The sequence below is a fragment of the Sphaeramia orbicularis genome, chromosome 13 (assembly GCF_902148855.1).
Source record: "Sphaeramia orbicularis chromosome 13, fSphaOr1.1, whole genome shotgun sequence".
In the NCBI taxonomy this organism is placed as follows: Eukaryota; Metazoa; Chordata; class Actinopteri; order Kurtiformes; family Apogonidae; genus Sphaeramia; species Sphaeramia orbicularis.
In genome coordinates this window covers 35,834,010-35,861,829 of record NC_043969.1, presented here as the reverse complement: position 1 = coordinate 35,861,829, position 27,820 = coordinate 35,834,010, and the positions used below count along the sequence as shown (strand labels likewise).

General features: G+C 35.7%; 1 protein-coding gene across 3 annotated transcripts in view; it reads right to left on the bottom strand.

Moving 5' to 3' along the window:
* Positions 1-27,820, bottom strand: part of LOC115431492 (glutamate receptor ionotropic, kainate 1) — a 51,762-nt gene that overhangs the window by 5,753 nt on the left and 18,189 nt on the right. Inside the window, exons 6-14 of one of the 3 annotated variants that reach the window (XM_030151883.1) lie at positions 26,410-26,583; positions 22,799-22,942; positions 12,451-12,558; positions 10,003-10,044; positions 9,441-9,554; positions 6,130-6,333; positions 5,817-6,040; positions 2,620-2,738; positions 707-957 (exon numbers count right to left, since the gene is read on the bottom strand). In XM_030151883.1, the coding sequence (XP_030007743.1) occupies positions 707-957; positions 2,620-2,738; positions 5,817-6,040; positions 6,130-6,333; positions 9,441-9,554; positions 10,003-10,044; positions 12,451-12,558; positions 22,799-22,942; positions 26,410-26,583 (1,380 nt within the window). The remainder of the gene's footprint in view (positions 1-706; positions 958-2,619; positions 2,739-5,816; positions 6,041-6,129; positions 6,334-9,440; positions 9,555-10,002; positions 10,045-12,450; positions 12,559-22,798; positions 22,943-26,409; positions 26,584-27,820) is intronic. The other 2 variants (XM_030151881.1, XM_030151882.1) reach the window with 2 other exon arrangements.

Here is a 27,820-nt window from a genome sequence, read left to right as displayed (position 1 = left end):
AGTACTCACTGCCTTCACTGATTAGATTGGTTAACTGTAGGCATGAGGACTGATGAGCCAATCAGAGGCAGAGTAGGGCGTGTCATGCCGTGGAAATTTTTGCTAACTAGCGCTGGCCACCTCTGGAACCTGACTGGACACCTCAGGTGCCAGTGCCACCCCAGTTGATTGACAGGTCGCTGCACGTCTCTTTGAAAGATGCGTGATTATTGGAAGTGTGAACGAGAAAGGCAGAATAAACGTCTTTCAAATGAGTGACGCATATCGAGAGAACCTACTTTCATGGAATACATAATTCTGAGGGAAGTTTTAAGGTGGTTTCCGAATGAGTCACTGTTTTAAACTACTGACCAGATGACTGTACACTCAGAGGAGAAGAGATTTTGCCACCAACAGTTAAACTGTGTGAGTAGGCTAACGTTATGAAAGGCTAACGTTATCCTATGTTTGCCTCATGTTGAATACATTTCCATTCATGCAGCTGCTTGTGTGACCAGTAAAACCTACAAACTGCTCCTGATCAAGTCATGATAATTTTATAATAGTGAAGAAATACTACTGATGGATTTTTGAGTAAACTAAATAGAGTATAGTCTTATATGTCACTGTTTCTAAAACGTCATTTTTCTGGACTTAAAATAAAAAAAATAAAAAAAGCCAGAAATTGAGAGTATACTGACTTCTCCAGGGACCACTACACCACTGCCCTCAACTGCTGTACATTCTCTTTAATTCTTACCTTAAAAAATGTCATTGTGGAGCCGTCTCTCACAGCACCGTACTCTATTTTCGTTTGTTTGGCCAAGTCATCAGCAGAGTCAATCGGTGAGTCCATCCTCTCCACAGTGAGGAAAGCAGCCAAGTTGGCAGTGTATGAGGAGATTATGATTAGCGTAAAGAACCACCATATCCCACCAACTATCCTCGTAGAGAGGGCCTTGGGCATCAGCTCAGATCCTGAAAAATATGGAGGTGTACTGTGAATCGGGAAAACAAAATCATCTCAGACATTGCAGACCGCAATATAAACTAACTTCAATGTTTTCTTCATTCTGGCTGTATGTATTTGTCAATTTGTCAACTTTACAGACAGTAGAAGTGACTGCAGACACTGAAATGCATCATCCAAGCAGGAAATTAATACATTAACCCATAAAGACCCAAACAAACACCAGCGATCAAAACCATCTACTGATCTAAACTGTTTAATACCTGTTGATCCACTAATTCTAAAATGCAGTTTGTCATCTTTTCATGGCCATCAGATATGACCCATTTGGACGTTCAGAGGCTCCGTAGTTACCGTGGCAACACTGTCATCTTCTACACCATTGATTCACCAGTAAAACCCATGGAGTTGGATCAATGACAGTGGGCGGAGACACTTGGTTTATACTCAGTTAATGATATATTTGACTGAAAAAGTCAATTTTTCTTCAGTTTTCTATAATAACCCTCAACTTTACTTTGAGCTTTTATGAACATCTATATGATCATTAATTCATTCATCTTCTGACCCACTTTGCCCTCAAGAGGGTCATGGGGTGCTGGAGCTACCTATGGGCAAAGGCGGGGTACAATTTGGATGTGTCGCCAGTTCCGACATATAGAGATGAACAACCAATCACTCTTACATTCACCGCTATGGGCAATTTAGATTAACCAATTAACCTATATTAGGTTTAGGGTTGGGGTATATGATCAGTGAATTAAATATAGGAAAATTCATGATTTGCACTGAAAATTTTAAAATACAGAGGATAATATTATGATAAATTGTGATAAATCACTTAAGAAAAGTTAAATATAGAAAAAAAAATCATTTGGGAGCTGCCATAAAAGTAGCACTGGTTCTTTATGGGTTAACATGATCCAATCCAATCCAACTTTATTTGTAAAGCACTTTAAAACAACCACAGTGGACCAAAGTGCTGTACAGAAAACTAAATAAAAACTAAAATAACAGAGTGCAATACAAGAATAGATTAAAAGACATACAGGGTGGGGAAGCAAAATTTACAATATTTTGAGGCAGGGATTGAAAGACAGTGTATGACCACTTAGTTTATTGAAAGTCATGAGAATTTATTTGCCACAAGAAAATTTACATCATAGAAAATGTTTTTATTCTATGTGTCCTCCTTCTTTCTCAATAACTGCCTTCACACGCTTCCTGAAACTTGCGCAAGTGTTCCTCAAATATTCGGGTGACAACTTCTCCCATTCTTCTTTAATAGTATCTTCCAGACTTTCTCCTAATAGCTTTGCTCATAGTCTTTCTCTTCTTTCCATTATAAACAGTCTTTATGGACACTCCAACTATTTTTGAAATCTCCTTTGGTGTGACGAGTGCATTCGGCAAATCACACACTCTTTGACGTTTGCTTTCCTGATTACTCATATGGGCAAAAGTTTCTGAAAAGGTATGGATAATAGTGTTAGGTATGATTATGACATCAATATATGTTTGGTTTCAAAACAATTGATGTAGTGCCTGCTGAGAAAAAACAACTAAATGTTCATTGTAAATTTTGCTTCCCCACCCTGTAGAACAACTGTAAAAAATAAAAATAAATAAATAGAAATACAGATGAATAGATAAAAACACTAATACCGTACCTTGCTGCATCAGGGCTCCAACTCCAAACCATACACTGTTTATCAGAGTAAAGTTATTTTCAACTACATCTGAGTCCGGGTTGCAGGGATGAGGGTTGTACCATTCATAGGGAGTGAACCTGAAACAGAAATAAAAGGAAATGTTTGATATATTGAAACATTATGTATTTTAGGGTACCTACTTCATACTCTTTGGAACAGCCATACTTTTATATTATTGACATCATACAGTCTTACATCATGTCCCATTGAGTCCAGATCAGGCCAACAAATGTTTAATGTTCAGCTATAGGCTCATTATGTAATCAATACTTTTCTGTTTATATGCAAAAAAAATTTGGTCTTAACAGTATTTGAAGTATTCTTTTGTTATGTCATTGGGCCTAACCCCACAAACTTCCATATCTTTATCTAAACTTTTCTTACTTTTATTACAATAATGGGATTTATCAAGCACACAATGTTCATAACTTTCAGCAAATGCTCATAACTTCAGAAAACTGCGAAGATGACCTGTATAAACATGATAAATGCCACCTGTGCAGCGGTTCTATCTAACAGAATGTCACCGACAAAACTCAAAATGCTAAAAAACTGGTGAATGCAGGAAATTCGTCTAAATTGCTTATATGTTGGCATTTAAAAACAGATTTGTTTGGAGCAGTTCCTGCACGAGGCCCATTGTCTCTTTAGAATGATAGTTGTGTTTGATGCTGTCTGGCTGCTGGTGAAGAACCTGAGTTGACATTTAGTGCTCGTATACTGACAATGACTTTCATGAGAATAGTAAACAACTGGGCTCCAGCGGTTTTAACCCTTTATAGGGCACTCATAGAAATACTCTGAACTTCAAAATTTCAACCTTAGTGCGTTATTGGAGCACCTAACAAGACTTTATTACTTTTGGGAAATTTTTAACATTTTTTTTAAATGTTGCATAGAAAATCAGGGTCAATGAAGTTACCATATTTGGTTCCTTACAAAAAATATATATATATGTTTTATGTTCCCAAAATGTAATCAGATCTATTCTGGGTCACTGGCAATCTATAAACCCAATTTGGTATGAATTCAACCAATAGTTTTGTTGCTGGAGTGTTAATAAGGAAAGAAAGAAACAAACCAAACCATGACAACGAACCAAAAACAGTACCCCTTGCCTCCCCTTGGGGGGGCAGAGTAAAATTACAAGAAAAACACATGTAAGTTGAAAGGAACATGTATTTTAGAATATTAGAACATCACTTTTAGAGCATTAGACCAACATAAGTGCTGATCCAGACCCCTGTCCACATCCACATGATCCCTTTGAACATCATTCCTTACATTAGTACCATTACTTCATGGTACCTAACAAAGCAGGTACACTCACTGTTCATACAGAGGCAAGGTTATAATAGTTTTGGATTTTTCAGTAGTTTAGTTTTATTTAGTTTTGACTTTTTTTTTCTTTAAATTAGTTAGTATTAATTCATTTTTAGAGCAGGTTTGCTAGTTTTTATTAGTTCGAATTTTTTTCTAAATGCTTAGTTTTAGTTTAGTTTTAGTATTAATTTTAGTTTTGTCGTATCTTTTATCTTCTTCGCCGTTGTATAAAAAAAAAAAATCACGTACAGGACTCTGCTTTCTCCCAACTAGTTTCCATGTTGCTAAACAGAGTAGGGACCAGAAGACGACTGTAAACCACAAGTGATGGACTGTGAAATACCGTATGGTGCCGCTAGCTAAAATTGCTAGAGCGAAATAAATCGCTTTCGTAGCAATCTGACATTGACAAAGATGAAAACGAAGGGAATTTTATCCATAATTTTTATACGTTTTAGTTAGTTTTGTAAGCACACAATAGTTTCAGTTAGTTTTCGCTTTTTTCTTTTAATTATAGTTTTTATTTATTTCAGTTAACGAAAATGTTTTTTCAATTCTAGTTTTCGTCATTTCGTTATTTTTCGTTAACGATAATAACTTTGCGCAGAGGTGGACCTTACAGACCATATTTGACCTAAGATTGTCGACTCACTGTAACTGTTGCTGTTGCTGTCTTGTAAAGTATTTGAAAATGACCAAAAATAGTCACTTGCCTGATAAAACGTTAAGTTTTTAATTTCATTTATTTATTTTGTTCATGGATGTGCATTTCATCAGCAGATATTCAGTAATCATCAGGTGAACAAACATGTACACACCCATGCTTGAAAAGGACCAAGATGAAGAAAATCTTACATGTCCCGCCCCCTTCTAAATAATCATAGCCTTAATGGTTAGCGATACACAACTAGCTATAAAATCATACTATATAAAGTCAGACAAACCGAACAAAATATTTCCAAAGATAACACAAAATGAACACAAAACCAAGTGCAAAACTACATGTCCTGGAAGTACAAAACAAACAAAACACAGGTAAATATATACCTGACGACATGATGCAAAACAATTATAATACCAGACCAAAACTAGAAGCACTCGGAGAGCGCAGACCTCCGCCAAGGCTGATCAGTGGGCCCCCCCACCCCCGATCACCACCAAAATTTAATCATTTGTTCCTTGTGCCAGTATCAACATTTCCTGAAATTTTTATCCAAATTAAAGGCACAGTAGGCCAAAAAGTAAGGGCACCCCCATTTTTTATATAAATTGAGATAAAAATCCGCCTTCTGGACCAGATCCGGATCAGCCTTTGAAATGTGATAGAGGACCCCATTGTCAATTCCTGAGTTAAATTTCATGAGTTTTGGTCAATAATTAAGCGAGATATTGGGAAACGAAAATTTTGGCCCCATTTACCACAATGTTAACATAAATTTCAAAGTGATCCAGAATCCAGGATTTCTTCCGGATCACCCCCAAAAGTTAATCATTTCTTCCTTATCCCATTTCCAACAAATCCTGAAAATTTCATCAAAATCTGTCCATAACTTTTTGAGTTATGTTGCACACTAACGGACAGACAAACAAACAGACAGACAAACAAACCCTGGCAAAAACATAACCTCCTCGGCGGAGGTAATAAGTGAATGAATACATCACAAGATGCAAAAACAAATACGAAGCAAAATGTAAAAACTTCTAACTGTTCATATAATCTCATTGTTCTGTCTTTATACACTTTTTCCAGTTGGAATATATTTTTAGTAAATTATTGGTTATTTCAGTTACTTACTACTTAATAAAAACAACTCTTCCAAGCAATACTTTACCTGGCAATGACAAAAAGCACACAGCTGACACCCAGACAGGCCAGTAGCACATACATCCAGATATCAGGAGACAGTGGGTTGAGGAAGGAAAACACCCCTGGATTGGTGCCGTTGGGTTTATGGTAGAGGATGCTGATCCCAAGTGTCATGAAGGGCTTTGAGAAATCGATCACCTTTTCCCTCACATAGGTAATCGTGAGAGGAGCCACGGCCAGATCAGCCACCTAATGCGAAACAGAAACATCAAGTAAAGCCGCAAAGACCCTACATCATCTCTTTCATGCACCATGTTTTCCAAAATCATTGCACTCACATGATCAATGAGCTCTCGCACCATGCCGTTCCACTCCCCCTTGTCGTTTTGAGCTCCGTATTTGCCATCAGAGACCAGTTTTACCTCATAAGAGAAGCCCAAAATGTTGGACAGCTCTTTCAGCAGGTCCAGGCAGTAGCCTTCAAAACGGTCATTTCCATACAGTGGTTTATCAGATTTCTTGTACATGACATAAGGATTTTCCTGGAAAGAGACAGACAGCAGATTTTTTTTATTTAGCAAGACTTAATGTGAGTAAACCACCTCAAATGACCAGATTTCAGCCGGTACTAACTGCCAGTAAAAACAAGTGGGACATGAGTAAATTTCAGTATATAAGGAAGTAGAAAATAAAGTAATACCCTAATGAATATACAGTCGTGGAAAAAATGATCAGACCACCCCTCGTTTTCTTCAATTTCTTGTTCATTTTAATGCCTGGTACAACTAAAGGTACATTTGTTTAGACAAATATAATGATAACAACAAAAATAGCTCATAAGAGTTTAATTTCAGAGCTGATATCTATCCATTTTCCATGTTTTCTTGATAATAACCAAAATCACTTCAGTTCTTACATCAATATCTATGGCATTGTATTGACAAAAACAGCGCTTTTAGGCATTCCAGGTTTTCTTTTCTGTTTGTTTTGGTCACATGATACACACAGGAGTTAGTACTGGATTGCATAACCATTGTTTTTGTTGACTTTTGATGGTCTAATAATTTTTTTCATGACTGTACAGGGTGGGGAAGCAAAATTTACAATATTTTGAGGCAGGGATTGAAAGACAGTGTATGACCAATTAGTTTATTGAAAGTCATGAGAATTTATTTGCCACAAGAAAATGTACATAATAGAAAATGTTTTTATTCTATGTGTCCTCCTTCTTTCTTGCACAGACTACTGATATTATTTGACAGTGGAAGCTATATTTTCAGAAATATTGGATTTGGAATAGCGCGTGTATGTGAAAACTTTTGCTGGTGGACGGAGGTGACATTACCCATGATGCTCTGGTCAGTACCAGTACTTTATTAGTAATAAACTTATATACTTACTATTGCTAATTCTCCTCTTATTCATAAATGTTAGTATTGTGGATCTAAAACAATAACAGCTGACACAAAAACACAAAATGTGGCAGTGGACGGATGTGACTTGGTTGTTCCGGATCCCATCATACTGATGCTCGGCAGCCATGTCATCGTTTCCACAAATGATCCCTGTGCAAAAACTAGGATCAGAATTATTTATTGTATAGTTTATCATCATACTAAAGAGGAAATAACAATATACAGGGTGGGGAAGCAAAATTTACAATATTTTGAGGCAGGGATTGAAAGACAGTGTATGACCACTTAGTTTATTGAAAGTCATGAGAATTTATTTGCCACAAGAAAATGTACATAATAGAAAATGTTTTTATTCTATGTGTCCTCCTTCTTTCTCAATAACTGCCTTCACACGCTTCCTGAAACTTGCGCAAGTGTTCCTCAAATATTCGGGTGACAACTTCTCCCATTCTTCTTTAATAGTATCTTCCAGACTTTCTCGTAATAGTTTTGCTCATAGTCATTCTCTTCTTTCCATTATAAACAGTCTTTATGGACACTCCAACTATTTTTGAAATCTCCTTTGGTGTGACGAGTGCATTCAGCAAATCACACACTCTTTGACGTTTGCTTTCCTGATTACTCATATGGGCAAAAGTTTCTGAAAAGGTATGGATAATAGTGTTAGGTATGATTATGACATCAATATATGTTTGGTTTCAAAACAATTGACGTAGTGCCTGCTGAGAAAAAACAACTAAATGTTCATTGTCAATTTTGCTTCCCCACCCTGTATGTATGGTAAAGATAGCAACTTCAGATTTTGCGCATTTATTAATGAAGACATGCATTGTTCTGGTGAAAAAGTAGACCTTGTCATACATTAGCAACATGCATTTGGTATGCAAGTGTGATTGTTTTTTTTTTGTTTTTGTTTTAATGGCTCTTAAATCAAGAAGCTTTATTTGTTAGAAAAAATACTTTCTTACCACAGGACTACTTCAACATAGAAATATATACCAACATTTGAAAGATCTAATGTGTGGTTCTGGAGCATTAACACTTTTGCTTTTTTTTTTTTTTTTTTTTTTTTTTACAGTTTCCAATATGCTGTAATTTGCCAAATATGCTACTGTAGGTCTTCTTTCACAGAAGGTAAAGACTCCTAAAAAATTCATGTATCTGTCATGAATAGTTCAAAGGTAATCACTTATTGAACATCTTTTTCACCACTCATTTTTACAGTATCATCAGCGTCACACCCCATTATCAAAGCCCCAATATCTCAAAAACTAACAACGATAAAAAGCTTAACTATAGTAAGTGTGGATAGTGTGGTAATTAAGCAGCAATTACAGCCTAATCCATTATTGTGTCTATTGGGATATATGCTTGAATCATTGAGAACACATAAGAACACTTTTCATTTTTTGCTTATAATGGGCCAAAAGGTTGTTATGACCAAAGGGGTAGAAGAACCTCATTTAATACATCTGTGGAAGTCTTTAATGTCAGATTATATTTGTCTGGAAAAACTAAGATTTTATATTAACGGTCAGAAGTATGTCTTTACAGCAAAATTTGGCAAAATGTTGGAGTATCTGAGAACTAAGACTGTAACTGCCTGAAATAGACCTAATAAGAACTTTTTTTTTTTTTAATTATCGTTTTTTTTTTTTTTTTTTTTTATTATTATTATAATTTAGACAAGGACAATGCACAATATACATTAACCTTAAAAAGGACAGATGTAGTGTGCCAGGTTATAGCACTGGTGCTAATTTCCACCTGTAGTCCCTGGGCAGACTGACGTTATCATTAAAAAAACAGACATTGATAAAAACTAAAACACATAAAAAGCAGTAAAAAATGCATTTTCATAACTTCATTTATATAAAAAATCCATTCACATCCAACCATTCACTCTTATTCATCCCACTGCAGTCTGTCACACACACTTTAAGCATGTTAAATTACAATACATTTGAGATCATTGCTTTACACGTACATGTATTTTGGATTTGCTACATATTTCATATAACCTGTATATGTACTGTGTTGGACTGATAGAATTTTGAAAATGTTCAATAAAAAGAAGATAAAAAAAAAAAAAAAAAAAAACTTAAAATGTTGTCTGGTGTTTACTAGGATTAATAAAATTAGTTTCTAAAAGTATGAGGCAAATCAGAGGCAGTTTAGCTTTTCTGAAACACTTCACTGAGTGAGAGCTGTCTGATAATGTTTTCATTTCATACCAGAATAGTCGTGACAATGAGCGTCCGGTTGGCCATGGAGTCGGTGACGTTTGTAGAAGAGTCCTTGTTAGTTTCCGTCAAGTTAAGGCCTGTTTGGGAATTCCAGACACCGATCTGTGAAGAATAAAATATCCAAATAATGACATTAACTGAAGGATATATAATAGATATAATAAAATCTATCTATCTATCTATCTATCTATCTATCTATCTATCTATCTATCTATCTATCTATCTATCTATCTATCTATCTATCTATCTATCTGTGAGCCAAAGTCATCACGGTAAACAAAACACAGGTGACTGAGCAGGAGGAAAATCTATATATTTAAGAAGGAACAGAACAGAGGAAGACAGCAGGGGAAGGGGAAATATGAAGGGAACACAAATACAATATCTGCTAAAAACCTAAAATGTCAAACCCTGTACAAAAATGTTTCTTCCCGAAGTACTTAAAACTTATTTTTATGCAAAGGGGAGACATCACAGAGGCGGGAGGTAGAGTAATTTGGTCCACAGTAACACTTTGGCTTTAGTCTGCCGGAGCAGCCGAAGTACAGACCTTTTTCCACACTTTATTCAGGCGGTTGTTGCCCGCGATTGTCTTGCAGAAATAATAAGGGAGGGAGAAAGCATTTTAATTGCATAGCACTGATCCTTAAAGAAAGAATAACAACAGCACGGGGGAATTTTAACCATAATAACAACACAAAAAATCAGAACTCCTCTCGACTTCTTTTGTCGTAATTGTTGTGATTTTCGACTGTGTTAACTTCAGTTTAGCTTCTTTGTAGTGAAGAGATGTGTCGTGACAGATAACGAACCTGTTAATGAACCGCCAAAACCGAGAGCGGCATTGTCAATGTGATTAAAGCATCCGCAAATCTGTTTACCAGAGCTACCGCACGTGTCAAAACAATTCATAAACTTTTTGAAGCCTAATTGGAGCTCCGTGTGTCTGTATGTTTGACTAAGTTATCCTGTACATCAGGGGTCTCAAACATGCAGCCTGGGGGCCAAATGCGGCCCGCCAAAGGTTCCAGTCCGGCCCGTGGGATGAATTTGCGAAGTGCAAAAATTCCACAGTCCAAGGCTGTCGAACTCATTTTAGTTCCACATACTGACCAATATGATCTACAGTAGACTAATAGCATAATAACTAGGGATGGGAATCAATAAGAATTTAACAGTTCCGATTCCATTATCGATTTTGCTTATCAATCTGATTCCTTGTCGATTCTCTTATCGATTCTCATTGGGTGAGGGAATAAAAGAGTACAAATGGGTGTGTTTGCATTAACTCTTTTATATTTCCATCTCTACACAGAAAATATAACATATACAGTATGTACAAATAATAATAACAGATGATGCCGGGCCCGGTATGGGGGGGTGGGGGCGTACAGTGAAAGTGAAACTAAAGACGCTTTACTAATTCCTCTATTGCCTCATTTCTACTACGTGGAACCAGTTCGACTCTACCCGTTTCCCGTTGTTGTGCACCTCATTTCCTTTCCCCTACCTTCGGAAACTTGTATTTGAGGAGGTATGACATTTGTTGCCTGCACCAGAACTGGAACTGGGCCCGGCATTCACTCTGCCAGTAGGGCTGAACGATATGGACAAAATTTCATATCTTGATATTCATGCCAGACATCTTGATATCGATACGATACGATATGACTACGGGTTCGGTGAAAACTAAGCCTTTTTCAGAAAAATAGAAACATCATAATACAAAAGAATGTGGAAAGTGCAGTTTTATTTATAAGAACTCACTGCCAGTCATCAACATTAACATAAAGTACGAATAAATGAAATTTGTTGTGACTTCCAGAGCTGTACATGCAGGGCGAGCGCGGGGGAAATCTATATCGTTTATATTGTTGCTTTTTCGATATTAATATCTTGAATGTTCATATCTAGATATCGATACGATAACGATATATCTTTCAGCCCTATCTGCCGCTACATTCACAAGCGCCACTAAGTAGTGTATCAAATACGTGACATTCCTGTAAATGAAACCCATGCTGTGGACAAATGTTTGAACATATTGGAGGGATTCCACCCTTTTGAGGACATGGAAGCTTTGGCAGTGTTCCAGTGGACCTGGTGTCATCTGTTTAGGCCGTTTCTACTTCAGCACCATGTTGGCTACGTTCTGACCAAAACAATGCAGCGAACACGTGACGTCATCACGCATGCACAATGAAGGCGGAATTGATAAGCAGAATCGTTCAGCAGGCGGGCAAACGATTCCAAGGAATTGAGCTACTGGGATCAGGTTCTCAAAAGAACCGGTTCTCGATTCCCATCCCTAATAATAACCAACAAAAAATGACTCCATATTTTCTTCACTTTTTGATGTGAAAAAAATCAATATTACATTATGCCTATAAATGATGACAACTTCAAATGTTTGTCTCTGTTTTAGTGCAAACAATAACAATATATTATGAAAATATTAACATTTACGAACTATCCTGTAACTATAAAATGTGAACAAATATGAACAACCTGAAATGTCTGCAGAAAATGAAGCACAATTTTAACAATTTTTTGCCGGTTACTAAGTGTTAAGTGTCTTTGTAGATCTGATAATGCAAATGTGTAAATGATAATTTGAGGCATAATATTGTTAAAATTGCACTTATTTTTCTTAAGAAATTTCAGTTTTTTCAGGTTATTCACATCTTTTTTTTTTTTGTGATAATTTATAAAAGTAAGTATTTTCATAATTTAATGGGGGTTTTTTGCACTAAAACAAAGACAAAAAATTTGGAGTTGTCATTATTTATAGGTAATTATGCTATTATTTTACTGGTGCAGCCCACCTGAGCTCAAATCGGGCTGAATGTGGCCCCTGGAAGAAAATGAGTTTGAGACCCCTGCTATACGTTGTCTTAACAGGAGAGTAATCCTTCCAAAACTTAAGCGCTTCCAGTAAGTTCACTTTTTTTCCCTCATGTGTTGTGCTGACAGTATAGACATGGGTCACATAGTTCACCTTCTCCAAGCCGTCCTCCTTCAGGCTGATGACATCTAAATCAAATTCTTTCCTCAGGCCGTCCGTCTTGTTTATAATGATTTGTCCCGTCAAGCCATTCCACTGCGCCTGTGGCAAAGAGAGGGCAGAAAAGCAAACCATTGAATCCAGTGAGTTTATTTTTTTTTCTTGTCATATATACAGAAATGCTAAATCAAGCAGAAACCAAACAACATTTCCTCCCAAAAAATGAATAATTGATGAGGGCTGCATTAAGCAAAGAGCATTGACAATAGCTAACTGCATCTTAATGGGTATTTTTGCATTGGCTGGGTCCTCGACGGTCATATTAAGTGTGTTGGCTTATGTAATGCGGTGGATGATGATATAAATGGAGCAGGCAGGAACGTCCTCTCTGTGACTGGAGAGCAGTGGATGAAGTGGAGCTTATAGACATTTGAATGCAGCTGATAATGAAGTGAGCCCATCTGAACTAGCTGGAGAGAAAATGTCTCTATGGGAACGCTGCACGTCTACAAATCACTCCCAGACATTCATGGCATCTGTATTATTAGCAGCTTTAAGTCATGTTAATGCTTTATCGGGCAAGTGACTGTTTTTAGTAATTTCCGCAGACATTACAAGACAGTGACAGCAACAGTTCCAGTGAAGACAGGGAGTCACCAATCTCAGGTCCAGTGTGGTCTACAGGGTCTGTAAGGTCCACCTCTGCATGAACAGTGAGTGTACCTGCTTTGTTAGGTACCATGAAGTAATGGTACTAATGTAAGGAATGATGTTCAAAGGGAGAATGTGGATGTGGACAGGGGTCTGGATCAGCACTGATGTTGTTGAAATGCTCTAAAAGTGATGTTGTAATGTTCTAAAATACATGTTCCTCTCACCTTACATGGGTTTTTCTTGTAATTTTACCCCAAACCCCCCAAGAGGAGGCAAGGAGTATTGTGTTTGGTTCGGTTTGTATGTTTGTTTGTTTGTTTGTTTAACACTCTAGCGGCAAAACTATTGGTTGAATTCATACCAAATTTGGTTTATAGATTGCCAGTGACCAAGAATAGATGTTGTTATATTTCGGGAAAAGTAGGTCAAAGTTCAAATTATTTGGGATTTTTTAAATCTTTTTTTTTTTTCTCATTTACTTACAATGGGTGAAATTTCAAATGTCTGTAGCAGCAAAAGTATTGGTTAAATTCATACAAAATTTGGCTTATAGATTGCCAGTGACCTAGAATAGATCTCATTACATTTTGGGAAAAGTAGGTCAAAGTTAAAAAAATTTGATGAATTTTTAAAATCTTTTTTTCCCCATTTACTTATAATGGGTGAAATTTCAAATGTCTGTAGCAGCAAAACTATTGGTTGAATTCATACCAAATTTGGTTTATACATTGCCAGTGACACAGAATAGATATGAGTATATTTTGTCAGAAGTACTTCAAAGTTAAAATGTTTTATGAATTTTTTTGATGTTTTTTTCTCCCATTTACTTATAATGGGTGAAATTTCACATCTATAAAAACATCAACTTTGTTTCAGTTTACTTCAGACTTGGCACATATATGAGGCAATTGATATGCTGACATCAGCACACGCATTGATATGATGACATCAGCTGGACTGATGCCAAAATAAGCTACAATACGTTCAAGGAGCGGGGTTTGTTGGGTCTAGTGCCACTTGTTTGTTTGTTTGTTTGTTTGTTAAGACTCTAGTAGCAAAACTACTGGTTGAATTCATACCAAATTGATTTTATAGATTGCCAGTGACCCAGAATAGATCTGATTACATTTTGGGAAAAGAAGGTCAAAGTTTTAATTTTTTTAATGAATTTTTTAAATCTGTTTTTTTTCTTTCCCATTTACTTATGATGGCCGAAATTTCAAATGTCTGTTGTAGCAAAACTATTGGTTGAATTCATACCATACTGATTTTATTGATTGCTAATTTTTAAACTCTACCCATTTACTTATAATGGATGAAATATGTGCGAGGGGTGGGGTTTGTTGTGCCTGGCACCACTTGATTTATAAATATGTCTGGGATTTTTTTTATTTTTGCCACTTAGGGACAAGGAACCAAATTTGGTGACTTCTCTGACCTTGATTTTCTACATAACAATACTTTTTTTTTTTTTTAAAGATTTCACAAAATTAATAACGTTTTATTAGGTCCTTCAATAACACGTCATGGCTGAAATGTTGAATTTCAGAGTATTTCTATGATTGCCCTATAAAGGGTTAAAGTTACAGTAAACACTTGTTTATATGTTGAGTAACTTTGTGATGATATCCAAAAAGAAACCTCATTGTTTTTCAAGCGTAAGAGGAATCATCCCACCTGCTGAAAATTTTCCCAGACAGTAATAGCCAAGTCCATCTGGGAAATAAAGCATGGTGTACAGGAAATGAGCATGTGTGTGTGATTTGTTTATTTGTGAGGGGCTTGTATTGAAACACACATTTGTCGGTTCAACACAAAATGTCTGAAACGTTCGATATTGGTGTGGACCAGTATACAATGTCAGAAAAGCACTAGGGTAAATGTATAATTAGCTCTCCAAGTAAAGGGCCATTTCATTGTCATTTACGGCTGTTACATAGATACTAATATTACGTAATTTGAGTGTGAAAATACATCAATTAATCCACTGAAACTAAAACTAAACGGAGGCTGCAACAAGCACTCCAGGTTACATCTCATTTCTTTATTCCAAAGTAATTCCTTCTTCTCTCCACAGACTTTGCATTTGTATTTAATTCAATATTGCCAATATATAAAATGACATCTCCCTCATCCCCTCATTAAAAACCTCTACATATGTAAATGTCACTAATTTCTTCAGTTTAACAGCTGGATGCCAGATGTTACTCTCCTAAATGTCAGTTTCAGTAATGATCAAAGTATTCACAATCACAGTTGTAAGAGCTGAATACTAAATAAGGACTGTGACCATTATATTTAGGATGGTACACAGCCCCGTTCCTAGGAACACATCCTCAACTCATTGTTGAATCCTATTATGCATGGATTCAAAAAAAATAAATAAATAAATAAAAAACTGTAGACTTTTTGAAGTGTTTTAATTGGTCCTAAACAATACTTAAAACAACTTGATTTTTTTTCCCCCCTGTATGTTTTATTCTGAGTGAGTTACTGAAGTGTCCACTGTAACAGACGCCAAATGTCAATGGTTTGAAGTCAATGAAAAAAAATCACCCTCAGTTTTGTACAAAATTGACCTGCCTTCAGTTGTGTTCATGTCTAGATACAAGAGTCTGAGCATTAGAACTAACGGATACGACACTTCAGTGATTTTTATCGAAAATCAACAGCATTATTCAAAGATCTTATTGAGTTAGAAAATAAAAATTGCTTACAAGTACACTGATGAACATAAAGTTACAATACAATATTTTTTACTTCTTATCATGCAAGGATTGTAATAATGTGATTTATTTTTGATTTATGGAGTGTAACTGGGACTCAGTATGTAATCATTAAACCTGGTCAAAGCGATTACAGATGTGTATAAATCAGAGTAAAAAGGGAAATTTGTCAGAAAATAAAATCTTTTTGACCCTATGGGCAACAGAGTATAGAGCTAAAATGCAGTGTAAATTATGCAATGATTTAACGATGTTACAGTGCTGCACCTAACAACTGAGGTAAGTGAAAGGTATAGTCAAACATTTTTAAATCCTTAAGCTGATGCATTTTCATTAATAGTGTATTTTATTACATAAAAGTGTCCACAAAATTTATCCAGAGAAATATGATTAACCCATAAAGACCCAGTGCTACTTTTGTGTTAGCTCCCAAATGATTTTTTTCTCTATTTTTTACTTTTAAGTGATTTATCACCATTTTTTTTTTTCAATATTATGCTCAGTATTTTACATTCTTAAGTGAAAATTAGGTATTTTCCAATATTTAATTTACTGATCATGATTGATGTCCATAAAAACTCAAATTAAAGTTGAGGGTTATAATATTAAAAACAGAGAAAATGGAGGAAAAGATGAATTTTTCAGTAAAATATATCATTAACTGCATATAAACCTAGTGTCCATCAGGATGCTTCTATGAAACTGGGTTTGTTTTGGTATCTGGCACTTTTCCAGCTTTTTTAGACCCAATAATAAAAGAGAAATGTAGACATATTTCCCCCCAGGATGTACCTAATGATGACCTCAGATAAATGCAATAAATAAATAAATATATAAATATATAAATATATAAATATATATATATATATATATATATATATATATATATATATATATATATATATACTCTTCCTCTGAGCCACCTTTTCCTCCATTTTTTTTTTTCCATTTTCCCAGTCACCAGTGGATGTTTGGGTCTTTATGAGTTAATGTAGCTAAACATATTTCTGTTGAAAATATAAAATGTCACAGACCAAAGTGAATAAAAGAGAAGGAACATGTAAAAAAAAAAAAAAAAAAAAAAACGCCCTTGAATTTGAGGTGAGAGATGAACCCGTTGACACTGGGACATTATCCTGTCTATGTCACACTGTGTCATGACATGACTTTTCCATGCGAAGACATGTCAGGGTGTCATTTGAGTGAATCTGCTGTTTGATTAGACTGCTTCACACAGCCTAGCAGAACACATCTGTGAGACCAACTTGACCCTTAACTCCAGATTGATTCACGTCATTAAGTCTCCTTTTAAATCCTCACCAATCAAAAGTGTCTGTGGCATAACCATGTGTTGGTTTCATTACTGTACATGGAGCCGTGGCATGGATCTGCTCGGATTTGAGAACCCACATGATGATGAGATTTTAACACACCATAAATCTCACTTCGCAGCCTTGAAGGCAGAATATTTGTGAGCGAGAAAGAGAAAAAATAATTAGCTCTTTTCACTCGTTGCTAAGGGTTCTTCGTACCGTTGTCCTTCCACGGTCACGTAAGCTGCACATATATACTATTCTTGAAATGTGACTTCTTCATGAAACTTTCTACTTGCTAAACTTTTAGTGCTACGCTGATCCCTGCAGAAAAGTTGTCTTTTTGCCTCTCCTCCTCCATGAGAGCAGAGTGCAGGCTCAGTTACAGAACAACACCAATGGAATCAGTGTCTTGCTCAAGGCCTCTTAAAATCAATAGGTTGACAGCTGTGAATTAACCCTTTCATGCATAGTGGTCACTACAGTGGACAGTTATTCTACAGCTGTTCTCTTGTATATTCATAGGTTTTATTGTTTTAGTTCCATATCTTCACTCTGTAGCACTTTGAGATTCTCCTGAATGAAAAGTGCTTTATCAATGCAACTTATTATTATTATGATTATGATTATGATTATGATTATTATGATTATTATGATTATTATTATTATTATTATTATTATTATTATATCAGCTGATACAGTGGACACTAATGCATCATCCCATCCACTGCAATTCATACCATTACTGTAACTTTGCTGTTCTTGATAAACCTGATCTGCACTAGTATGTTTTAAATCAATTGCTAACTGTTATTAGACTGTAATTAATGGTTTTATTAATCAAAACAGTTTGTTTTTTTTGCATATTATCTCCATGAAGTTAGGAATAAGTAGTATTAGGTTATGTTAAAATGTAAGAAAACATCAGATTATCCGCATGAAAAATGTTTTTGTTTCATAGTTTCTCTTCTTCCAACTCATTTTCGAGTGTAGATGAATGATTTTGGAATTTTTAATTTGCATGTATTCTGTAAATGCTCGAAATAAACAAAAAATGAATGAATGAATAGTTTTCGCACAGTATATGACTTTCTGATTATGGATTTTAAATACATGTTTCTTTGCTTCAAAAATTAAATGCATGGTGTCCAGCTGAGTGGATTTTCATTCATTCGTTTTCTGAACCTGCTTTATCCTCACTAGGGTCACGGGGGTCGCTTGGAGCCTATCCCAGCTACATAGGGGCGAAGGCGGGGTACACCCTGGACAAGTCACCAGTTCATTGCAGGGCTGAGTGGATTTTTTCTAACTAAATGAAAAACAGGTTCGTAAAACAAACAATTCAATTGCATTGTTTTTTTTCATACCTATAGACGAATAAAAACACTCAGGAAAAAAATCTCGTCTAAGGTTCTCATAATTCATGCATGAGAGGGTTAAAATGAAACCCAGAATGAACATGTCAGTACTTTTCATGATTTAACTCCACCTAAATCCTGCATATCATTTGACTTTATAATGTACTTTACCACCAGCGAGCCCTGGTCTGATTTGATTGTTTTAGAAATTGCAATTTAATCATGTGTGGTAATGGACTTAAGTCAGCTCCTGCTCATACAGAAATGGAAATATGCATGCAAAGCCCATGCATTCACTGTTAAGTAAATACATAAATTAAAATTAAATTAAAAAAATCTCCACACAACCACAGCACCGCTCTCAGCTCTGATGCAACACCCTTGCAAGGTCAGCCATGCCACTCCTGTAGCGCAGTGGAAATGTGGACTTGTGTGTTTGCTCTGATCTCTCTTAAAAGCACTTTTAAGGGCACAGCACCGAAAGCTAGCAATTTATCATTGGACTAGATTACAGTGTACACCTTTTTTTATCATGAGAACATATAACTTTGGTCCTTCCCAGTGAGAAATGCCAGGAGGCTCCCAAAAAATTAAAAAAGAATCACATGAAAAATACAGTATGCTCACCTCCAAAACCTCACCATTAAATGATAACCATCAAAATAAAAGAGAGGCACTCATTGAAATACTCAAAAATTCCAAATTTCAATCTTAGTGTGCTATTGGGCATCGTCATCTGCTTCCACTTGCCTTAAAATATCCGAGCAGACACTTGCTAAAAAGTAAACACATGCAATAAAGCAACTGTTATAAGGTCATAAACTGATAAAAATCACTCATATTCACTACAGTCGTGAAAAAAATGATTAGACCGCCCTTTTTTTCTTCAATTTCTTGTTCATTTTAATGCCTGGTACAACTAAAGGTACATTTGTTTGGACAAATATAATGACAACAACAAAAATAGCTCATAAGAGTTTAATTTCAGAGCTGATATCTATCCATTTTCCATGTTTTCTTGATAATAACCAAAATCACTTCAGTTCTTACATCAATATCTATGGCATTGTAGTGACAAAAACAGTGCTTTTAGGCATAACGTTTATTTGCAACACAGTAAAGCAAACTATTACATGATCAAAAACAAATTAATTTTAGCAAAAAAAAAGTCTCCGTTTTGAATGTCTGGGGTTGCCAGAAATTTGTGACGTTAAAATGGGGTCACGAGCCAAAAAAGGCTGGGAACAACTGTCTTAGGCCAACATTAGGTTTGTTGGTTTAGTAAAATTCTAATGATCACATATGTTCATTTCTCAGTCTGTGTATTTGGATCTAATCTGGATATATGGGAAGTATGCACAACAGTAAAAACAAATTTTAGTATAGTACAGTATAGTATAGTATAGTATAGTATACAGTCACGGGAAAAAATGATTAGACCACTCTTTTTTTCTTCAATTTCTTGTTCATTTTAATGCCTGGTACAACTAAAGGTACATTTGTTTGGACAAATACAATGATAACAACAAAAATAGCTCATAAGAGTTTAATTTCAGAGCTGATATCTATCCATTTTCCATGTTTTCTTGATAATAATCAAAATCACTTCAGTTCTTTCATCAATATCTATGGCATTGTACTGACAAAAACAGTACTTTTAGGCATTCCATGTTTTCTTTTCTGTCTGTTTTAGTCACATGATACACACAGGAGTTAGTGCTTGATTGCATAACCATTGTTTTTGATGACTTTTGATGGTCTAATAATTTTTTTCTGCAACTCTATTTACTAAGGCTGTTAAAATGAACACATTAACATGATTAATCCATCGTCATGATTAATCTGATTAAAAATTTTAATGCAATTAACCCATCTGCAGTGCAGAATGACTCTGAATGTCTCTGGCAACGCATTTTGGGCAGTTTGTCCAAGTAGAGTTACCATTGCGTATGTGCAAATGGGCAGTTGACAGGCAGCAGAACCAACTGATAAAGATGAATCATAGTAAACAAATTTGGGAACTTTGAGTACAAAAAAAAATGAAAATGGAACAGCTGACCGACATGAAGTATTATGCACACTCTGCAGGAAGGAGTTTTCTTTTCATCAAAGTACTTCCAGCTATATCTACTGCATATACTACTTACAGCAGCTAGGAAAGTAATAACTTTAAACTGGCTTAAAAAGATTTGATACATGGTAGTCAGTAGTTTAGAGAATTTTCATTATGGAAAAGATAACTTTTATATCGAGACTCCAAAACACACAATTTGTGGATCGATGGGTGCCATGGTGGGAGGTGGCGGGTGAGGGATGGGGTTAGGTGAGGGGGGAAAACCCTTAAAAGTCTATCAGTCTGTCCATCTGGGCTAGGAACGGTGAAAACTGTTTCTTCTACATTGTCATTGTTGTCTTTGTTTTATGATCTAGCAGAGTGTAAAAAAACAAAAACAAATGTAACAACTGGAGCTTGTATTTTTCTGTGGTGATGGTGTTCAATAAAAAAATTAAGTAAAAAAAAAAAAAAGCACTTCCATCTTAAAATATCACATGAACACGAAGCATACGTTTTGGGCAACTTTTAATAAAACGATGTAGTCGCCGAGAGGCTAAGCAAGGGAAAAAGTAATCTTTACCTGACGGACGCGCTGCTAAACAATAAAAAACTGAGCTCCAGAGGAATATCGTTCCATATGTTTATTAAAGCTGAAAACAAACAGTGAAATAATCCAGCAATATCTAAAAACGTCCAAGATGGCGGTCAGCAAAGTAGGACTTTCCCCCCTCATCCTCTCAGTTCATTCATTCAACAGGTAAAAACAGCTGATTTTACTACTTCGGTGACGTAGGTACCACCCTCACATGACTCCTCCCCGGACGTGACAAAGAAAAAGAAAATACTACCTGGCATTTACAATACGTTTCTTAAGATTCTGCTAGCGTTTCAGCTAACGTGTCGCCCATCTTGCGACAAACACGTTAAATGCATATATATTCCCTTCTTTCTTGAGTCTGTTTGCTCATTCGAAATGAAACATTAATAATATAGATTAAAAATAAATGATATTTAATCATGATTAATCAAAATTAATCCACAGTGACCCTGTGATTAATCTGATTAAATATTGTAATCATTTGACAGCACTAGTATTTACAGCTTCAAAGTTTCTATAAAATCTCTCTGAATCACTGTATAACGTTAGAAAAACCAACATGCTCTTTGACTTCACTGAGGAACAGGATTGGCCCCATATTTAATCTTTGTGGAAATGACCAAAAATAGTCACTTGCCCGATAAAGGCTTATGTATGTTAAGATGATGTTCACATGTAAATAAAACAAATGGACTCTGCATGACAATCTGTGCAGAATACCAGGGTATAAATGATCTAAAATGCAAAACTTAGCATGAGTACGTCCCATTAAACTGATTAACTATAAACTGTGTCATGTTTATCAAGCAGAGCGACGCACCGTTACAAACCATAAGCTAAAAACCTCCCATTTCACAGCCACGTCTTTGTGTTAAAATGCTGATCACAGGTCGAATCACAGACAGTATCTGCTGAGGCTGTTGAGCTAAAATGTTCATTTACTCACACTGTGCTCTTTGCCATTTCCTGTGTCCTTCAATATTCTGTTCCCGCATGCAATTGAAAAGCTCATTTGTCATAGAAACATCTCATTAGAGACTGCAATAAAACAAGAGAAGCTATTAAAGTCAAATTAATATATGTTTGAGGAGCTGAGGAAGTCGACTGACAATTAAACTCAGATAATTAATGCTGGATGAGCTGCATGTTTTTTTTCTAAATGCCAGTGTTTGATTCTAAATGCAATTCTGTCACATGTGTTATTGTCCTGTCTGTGGTTAAATCAATCCTTCTCTTAGTAATTACACCTTTTTCATTTCATTACACATCCTTCAAGTGTACAACATGGACAGAGAAGGACTGTAATTTAAGTCCATGTTTGCTCTTTACTTGCATGTGAAAAGCTCCTCTTTCTCTCTCTCTCTTTCTCTCTCTCTCTCTCTGAGCCATCTGACAACTGACTAATCGAGGAATCCTCCAACATGCCATATGTGACGTCAACTGGCATCTCTTGAGAAAAATTATTTTTGAATGTACGTGATCATCGCACACGTTCATCTAATCTGATTTCCTAACTCCATTGTTTCTGTTTCTGCACCTAAGGAAATGAAATCGAGGCAGCAGGCTGTGAAACAGATGGATAGAAGGATGAGGAAACAGATGAGGGGAGGTGTCGCACATTCATAAAATGAACTCACATCTTTGAGCATGTTCATGAAGCGTGATCCAAAGCGCCAAGGTTTGTGTCGGTGGCACTGAAGGGAGCTGACAGTGATCTGGGAGGCGCGTTGTGAAGCGGCAGCCACCATGTAGACAGCGTCATACATCAGAGCTGCTTCAGTCTGAAACACAGAGGCAGCGGTCGTCATCCATCACCGTGGATCGCAAATCACATGTCACGCACTTATCACATTAGGGCCTGTACAGACAGAGCTGTGTGGCTTTTCACGGCAGACACAGAAATGCAACGTCAGTTTGTAAATTACACTTAAGACGATTGACAATCAGCCACAATGAACACAGTTTAATAGCGATTTTATTCACCAGTACCTGACTGATTATGCACAGAATTAGAACGCAATATGGTGGATTACTGTGTATTGACTCAAGTGCAGTCAATACAGGGTGTGTGTACAACTATTTCTCAGTGTTTATGTCTTGAATTCATTATGTCTTGACATGCAGTGAAAATATTTGTACAGATGATTTGCAAGTGTCCAGATACAATCCTGTGCAAAAGTCCAAAGGCCAGCGTTTTTCAACTGTCTGGTCAGGACCCCATGTGGCTGTATGTGGCCCCTGAATTAAAATGAGTTTGATATCCCTATTATAGACAAATGTAAATGAGCTTAAAATAACACTTAAATCTGAACTTGAGTACTTTATATTAATATATTAAAAAATAGCAGTTGTGAAAAAAGTAAATTATTCATTTATTTAAGATGCTACATTCTATATTGAACTTTTATATATATATATATATATATATATATATATATATATATATATATATATATATATATATATATATATATATATATATGTTGTTGTACATTTTAATGTTAGTCGCCTCCAAATTGGATAAAGTGAAGGTACTGTTGAGGTACCAGTTAGGTCAGTGTTTTTCAACTTTGGGCTCGGGACCCCACATGGGGTCACCTGGAATTCAAATGAGGTCGCCTGAAACTTCTATGTACTGACAGAAATAAATAAATTTGAAAAAAAAAAACTTACAAATAAAAAATATATGGTGATTTGACAGAGACAATCCCAATCCATAAAAGACATGACAAACTGTGAAGCTGAAACTGAAGCACTGTGGTACTGTTTATCTTTCAAATGTTCATTGTGGTCAGTTTCAGATGCTGCAGCTCTTTCATAATTCATAGTTATTGTTTGTTCAGTATTAATTGCCAGCCTTGTAAATCCAAGCTGGACTGACTGTACTTATCCTGACCAAGGAAAATCAAATTCTCACTTTGTGCAGTAATCTACACCTGGCTTTTCTGCCTCCGTCCATAATAATATAATTATATAGACTAAATGTCATGTTAAATTAACGTTTATTTGCAACATAGTAGAGCAAACTATTACATAATCAAAACAAATTAATTTTAGCAAAAAAACGTTTGGGGTCGCCAGAAATTTGTGATGTTAAAATTGGGTCACAAGAAAAAAAAAAAGGTTGGGAACCACTGATCAAGGCCAACATTAGGTTTGTTGGTTTAGTAAAATTCTAATGATCACACATGCATTTCTCAGTGTCTGTATTTAGATCCAATCTGGATATATGGGAAGTATGTACAGTAGTAAAAGCAAAATATAGTGTAGTGTAGTGTAGTATAGTATACAGTCGCGGAAAAAATGATTAGACCACCCCTGTTTTCTTAAATTTTGAGTTCATTTTAATGCCTGGTACAACTAAAGGTACGTTTGTTTGGACAAATATAATGATAACAACAAAAATAGCTCATGCTAGTTTAATTTCAGAGTTGATATCGATCCATTTTCCATGGTTTTCTTGATAATAACCAAAATCACTTCAGTTCTTACATCAATATCTGTCATTGTACTGACAAAAACAGTGTTTTTAGGGATTCCATGTTTTCTTTTCCGTCTGTTTTAGTCACATGATACACACAGAAGTTAGTACTGGGTTGCATAACCATTGTTTTTGATGACTTTTGATGGTCTAATATTTTTTTCTGCAACTGTAGCATAGTATAGTATAGTATAGTATAGTATTGTATAGTATTATGGTATTTAGTGTGACCTCTCTTTGTACTTAATGTGTCTTTAACCCAGATGATGAGCTTTATTGCATTAATTCTCTGATGTTTTCTACCAGCTTTCATTCAACACATGCCAGATGTTTCAGACTGTTTGTGTTGCTTCATGTCATACAGTTAGGGTTAGGGTTAGGACTCACTCTAAATAGTGACTTTAGCCTTTATAACCCATTCACTTCAGTGTGTCCTCTACGGCTGTGTACATATTTCCTGTATTTTATTGTTGTATCTGAAGACAAAAAGAATGACAAGTCAACCCATACGTTGTACACTCCTGCATGATATTAACCCTGACCATGTAGTTTTGTTGCTTAAATCTTAACAAACTACTGCTGGAAACCAAGACCGTCCCATGTGCATTCTGTCAGGGTATGTACACTTAAGAGCACAGCTGTATATACCTTTTCAGCTTTTGTGTTTGTTTACTAGCAGGTGAAAATAACCACAAGATACACACAGGTAACATGAAGTATATTGGAGTTAAATTTCACAGATATTGATCTGATTTCAGGATAATTTTAGGAAATATCAACTGCTAGGATGCAGGTAAAGTGTGGAAATCCCTCCAGTTATTGTTGAGCTATACAGGGTGGGGAAGCAAAATTTACAATATTTTGAGGCAGGGATTGAAAGACAGTGTATGACCAATTAGTTTATTGAAAGTCATGAGAATTTATTTGCCACAAGAAAATTGACATAATAGAAAATGTTTTTATTCTATGTGTCCTCCTTCTTTCTCAATAACTGCCTTCACACGCTTCCTGAAACTTGCGCAAGTGTTCCTCAAATATTCGGAGGACAACTTCTCCCATTCTTCTTTAATAGTATCTTCCAGACTTTCTTGTAATAGTTTTGCTCATAGTCATTCTCTTCTTTACATTATTAACAGTCTTTATGGACACTCCAACTATTTTTGAAATCTCCTTTGTTGTGACGAGTGCATTCAGCAAATCACACACTCTTTGACGTTTGCTTTCCTGATTACTCATATGGGCAAAAGTTTCTGAAAAGGTATGGGTAATAGTGTTAGGTATGATTATGACATCAATATATGTTTGGTTTCAAAACAATTGACGTAGTGCCTGCTGAGAAAAAACAACTAAATGTTCATTGTAAATTTTGCTTCCCCACCCTGTATATGAAATGCTCTTATTTTTATGTGTAGTACAAAATCAGTCACTATCCTCCTGAGACCCAGCAATACATTTGTGTCCTCTGTAGGGGACAAAGAAGTAGGGTTTTACAGCTTTATTTATTTAAAAAAAAACAAAAAAAACACTGTCCACTGCAAAGAATAGTCTATTAAAAAAAATTATCTGAAAGAAGTGTTGCATCATGTTATTTCCAATCAGGACAATTATTTAATGTAAAAAAAAAAAAAAAAAAAGACAAAACTTTTCCTTTCCTGGGTCTCAGGAGGCTATAACACCAGAGAGATAATGTTGTTTGTGTTGGTCATTTGTAATAAGAGACATGTGCGTCAACATGTTAAGATGAATGATCGGATGTAGTGAACTCACTGTCATCATTCCCTCCATCATTCCGGTCTCGGCTTTGGCAGGAGCCTGCAGTCGCTCCATGGCCCATCTCTCCACCACCGAGGCCACCTGAGGGTTGTCAATGTTCAGGAGTCTGAAACCAGTCATGTTGACCCCGCTGTAGCGATACGGCTCCAGGTCGAGGGCAAAAAGGTCCTACGGAGGTACAGGAATATTATTAGGCAGAGTTAATGCTGTTTACCTTAAAAGGCCCACAAGTGGATGTGACTTACACGGCAAGGGTAAAAGGACACTTGATTAAAACAGTGGAACAATCTACAGTGTAATACCATGGAATTATGCCAAGGTCACTGAAAACATCCAGCACTCTTATTATAAAACAAATCACAGATGTTTGAGCGCATCTGCATAATCTTTGCATAACCAAATCTCTAGGTGAACTCACAAACTTGCAGAGGATAAAAGAACTCTTAATTAAGGCAATGGAACAGTGTGTAATTACATGGCGTGCTACCAATATACTGCACATATCCATCACATTTAGGAAAGCAATGTCAAAGAGAAAGCACAAAAGATTCTGTGCACGTACGTAAAACAAATATGTGTGTAGTTTTTTATTTCGAACACATAGAATCATTAGAAAAAGAACCATACAACATAGTCAAACAAAATTTTTCTGCGCTCGAAAAGGAGTGGGAAGAAGTGTAACTTATTGACTCCCACCCCTTTTTACAAACTAATAATCAAATTAAATCCGCTTCCTTTGCTTTGTTAACACACCTTTTCTTCTGTATATTTTTTTACAATAACACAAAACATCCATACAAACCATTCACATACACTTTTTTGATCACCTCACATACAATCAGATTTGCATCATCAACTGTTTTTAATATAAACTGTAATATTTATATGCACTTTAAATATTTACCACAAATGCAATGAACAATAAATGTGATAATATCTCCTAATCATGATAACCAATTAATTACAATAATATCTTATTTTATGTGAAATTCTGCATTATAACTTGATATTCACTTATTCAGATAATATTCTATATTTAACAAATATAAACATTAGCGGCTGTTTAACCCATAAAGACTCAAGTATCCACTGGCAACCAAAACCATCTACTGATCTAAACTGTTTAATACATGTTGATCCACTAATCCTATCAATCCATGTAAATAATTAGTGTAAAATACAGTTATTGGTCATTTCATGGTCATCAGATGTGACCCATTTGGACGTTCAGAGTCTCCGTAGTTACCATGGAAACACTGTCATCTTCTACAACATCAATTTACCAGTAAAACCCACAAAGTTGGATCAATGACAGTGGATGGAGACACTTGGTTTATTTTCAGTTAATGATAAATTTTGCTGAAAAATTCACTTTTTCTTCAGTTTTCTCTATTTTTGCTATAAT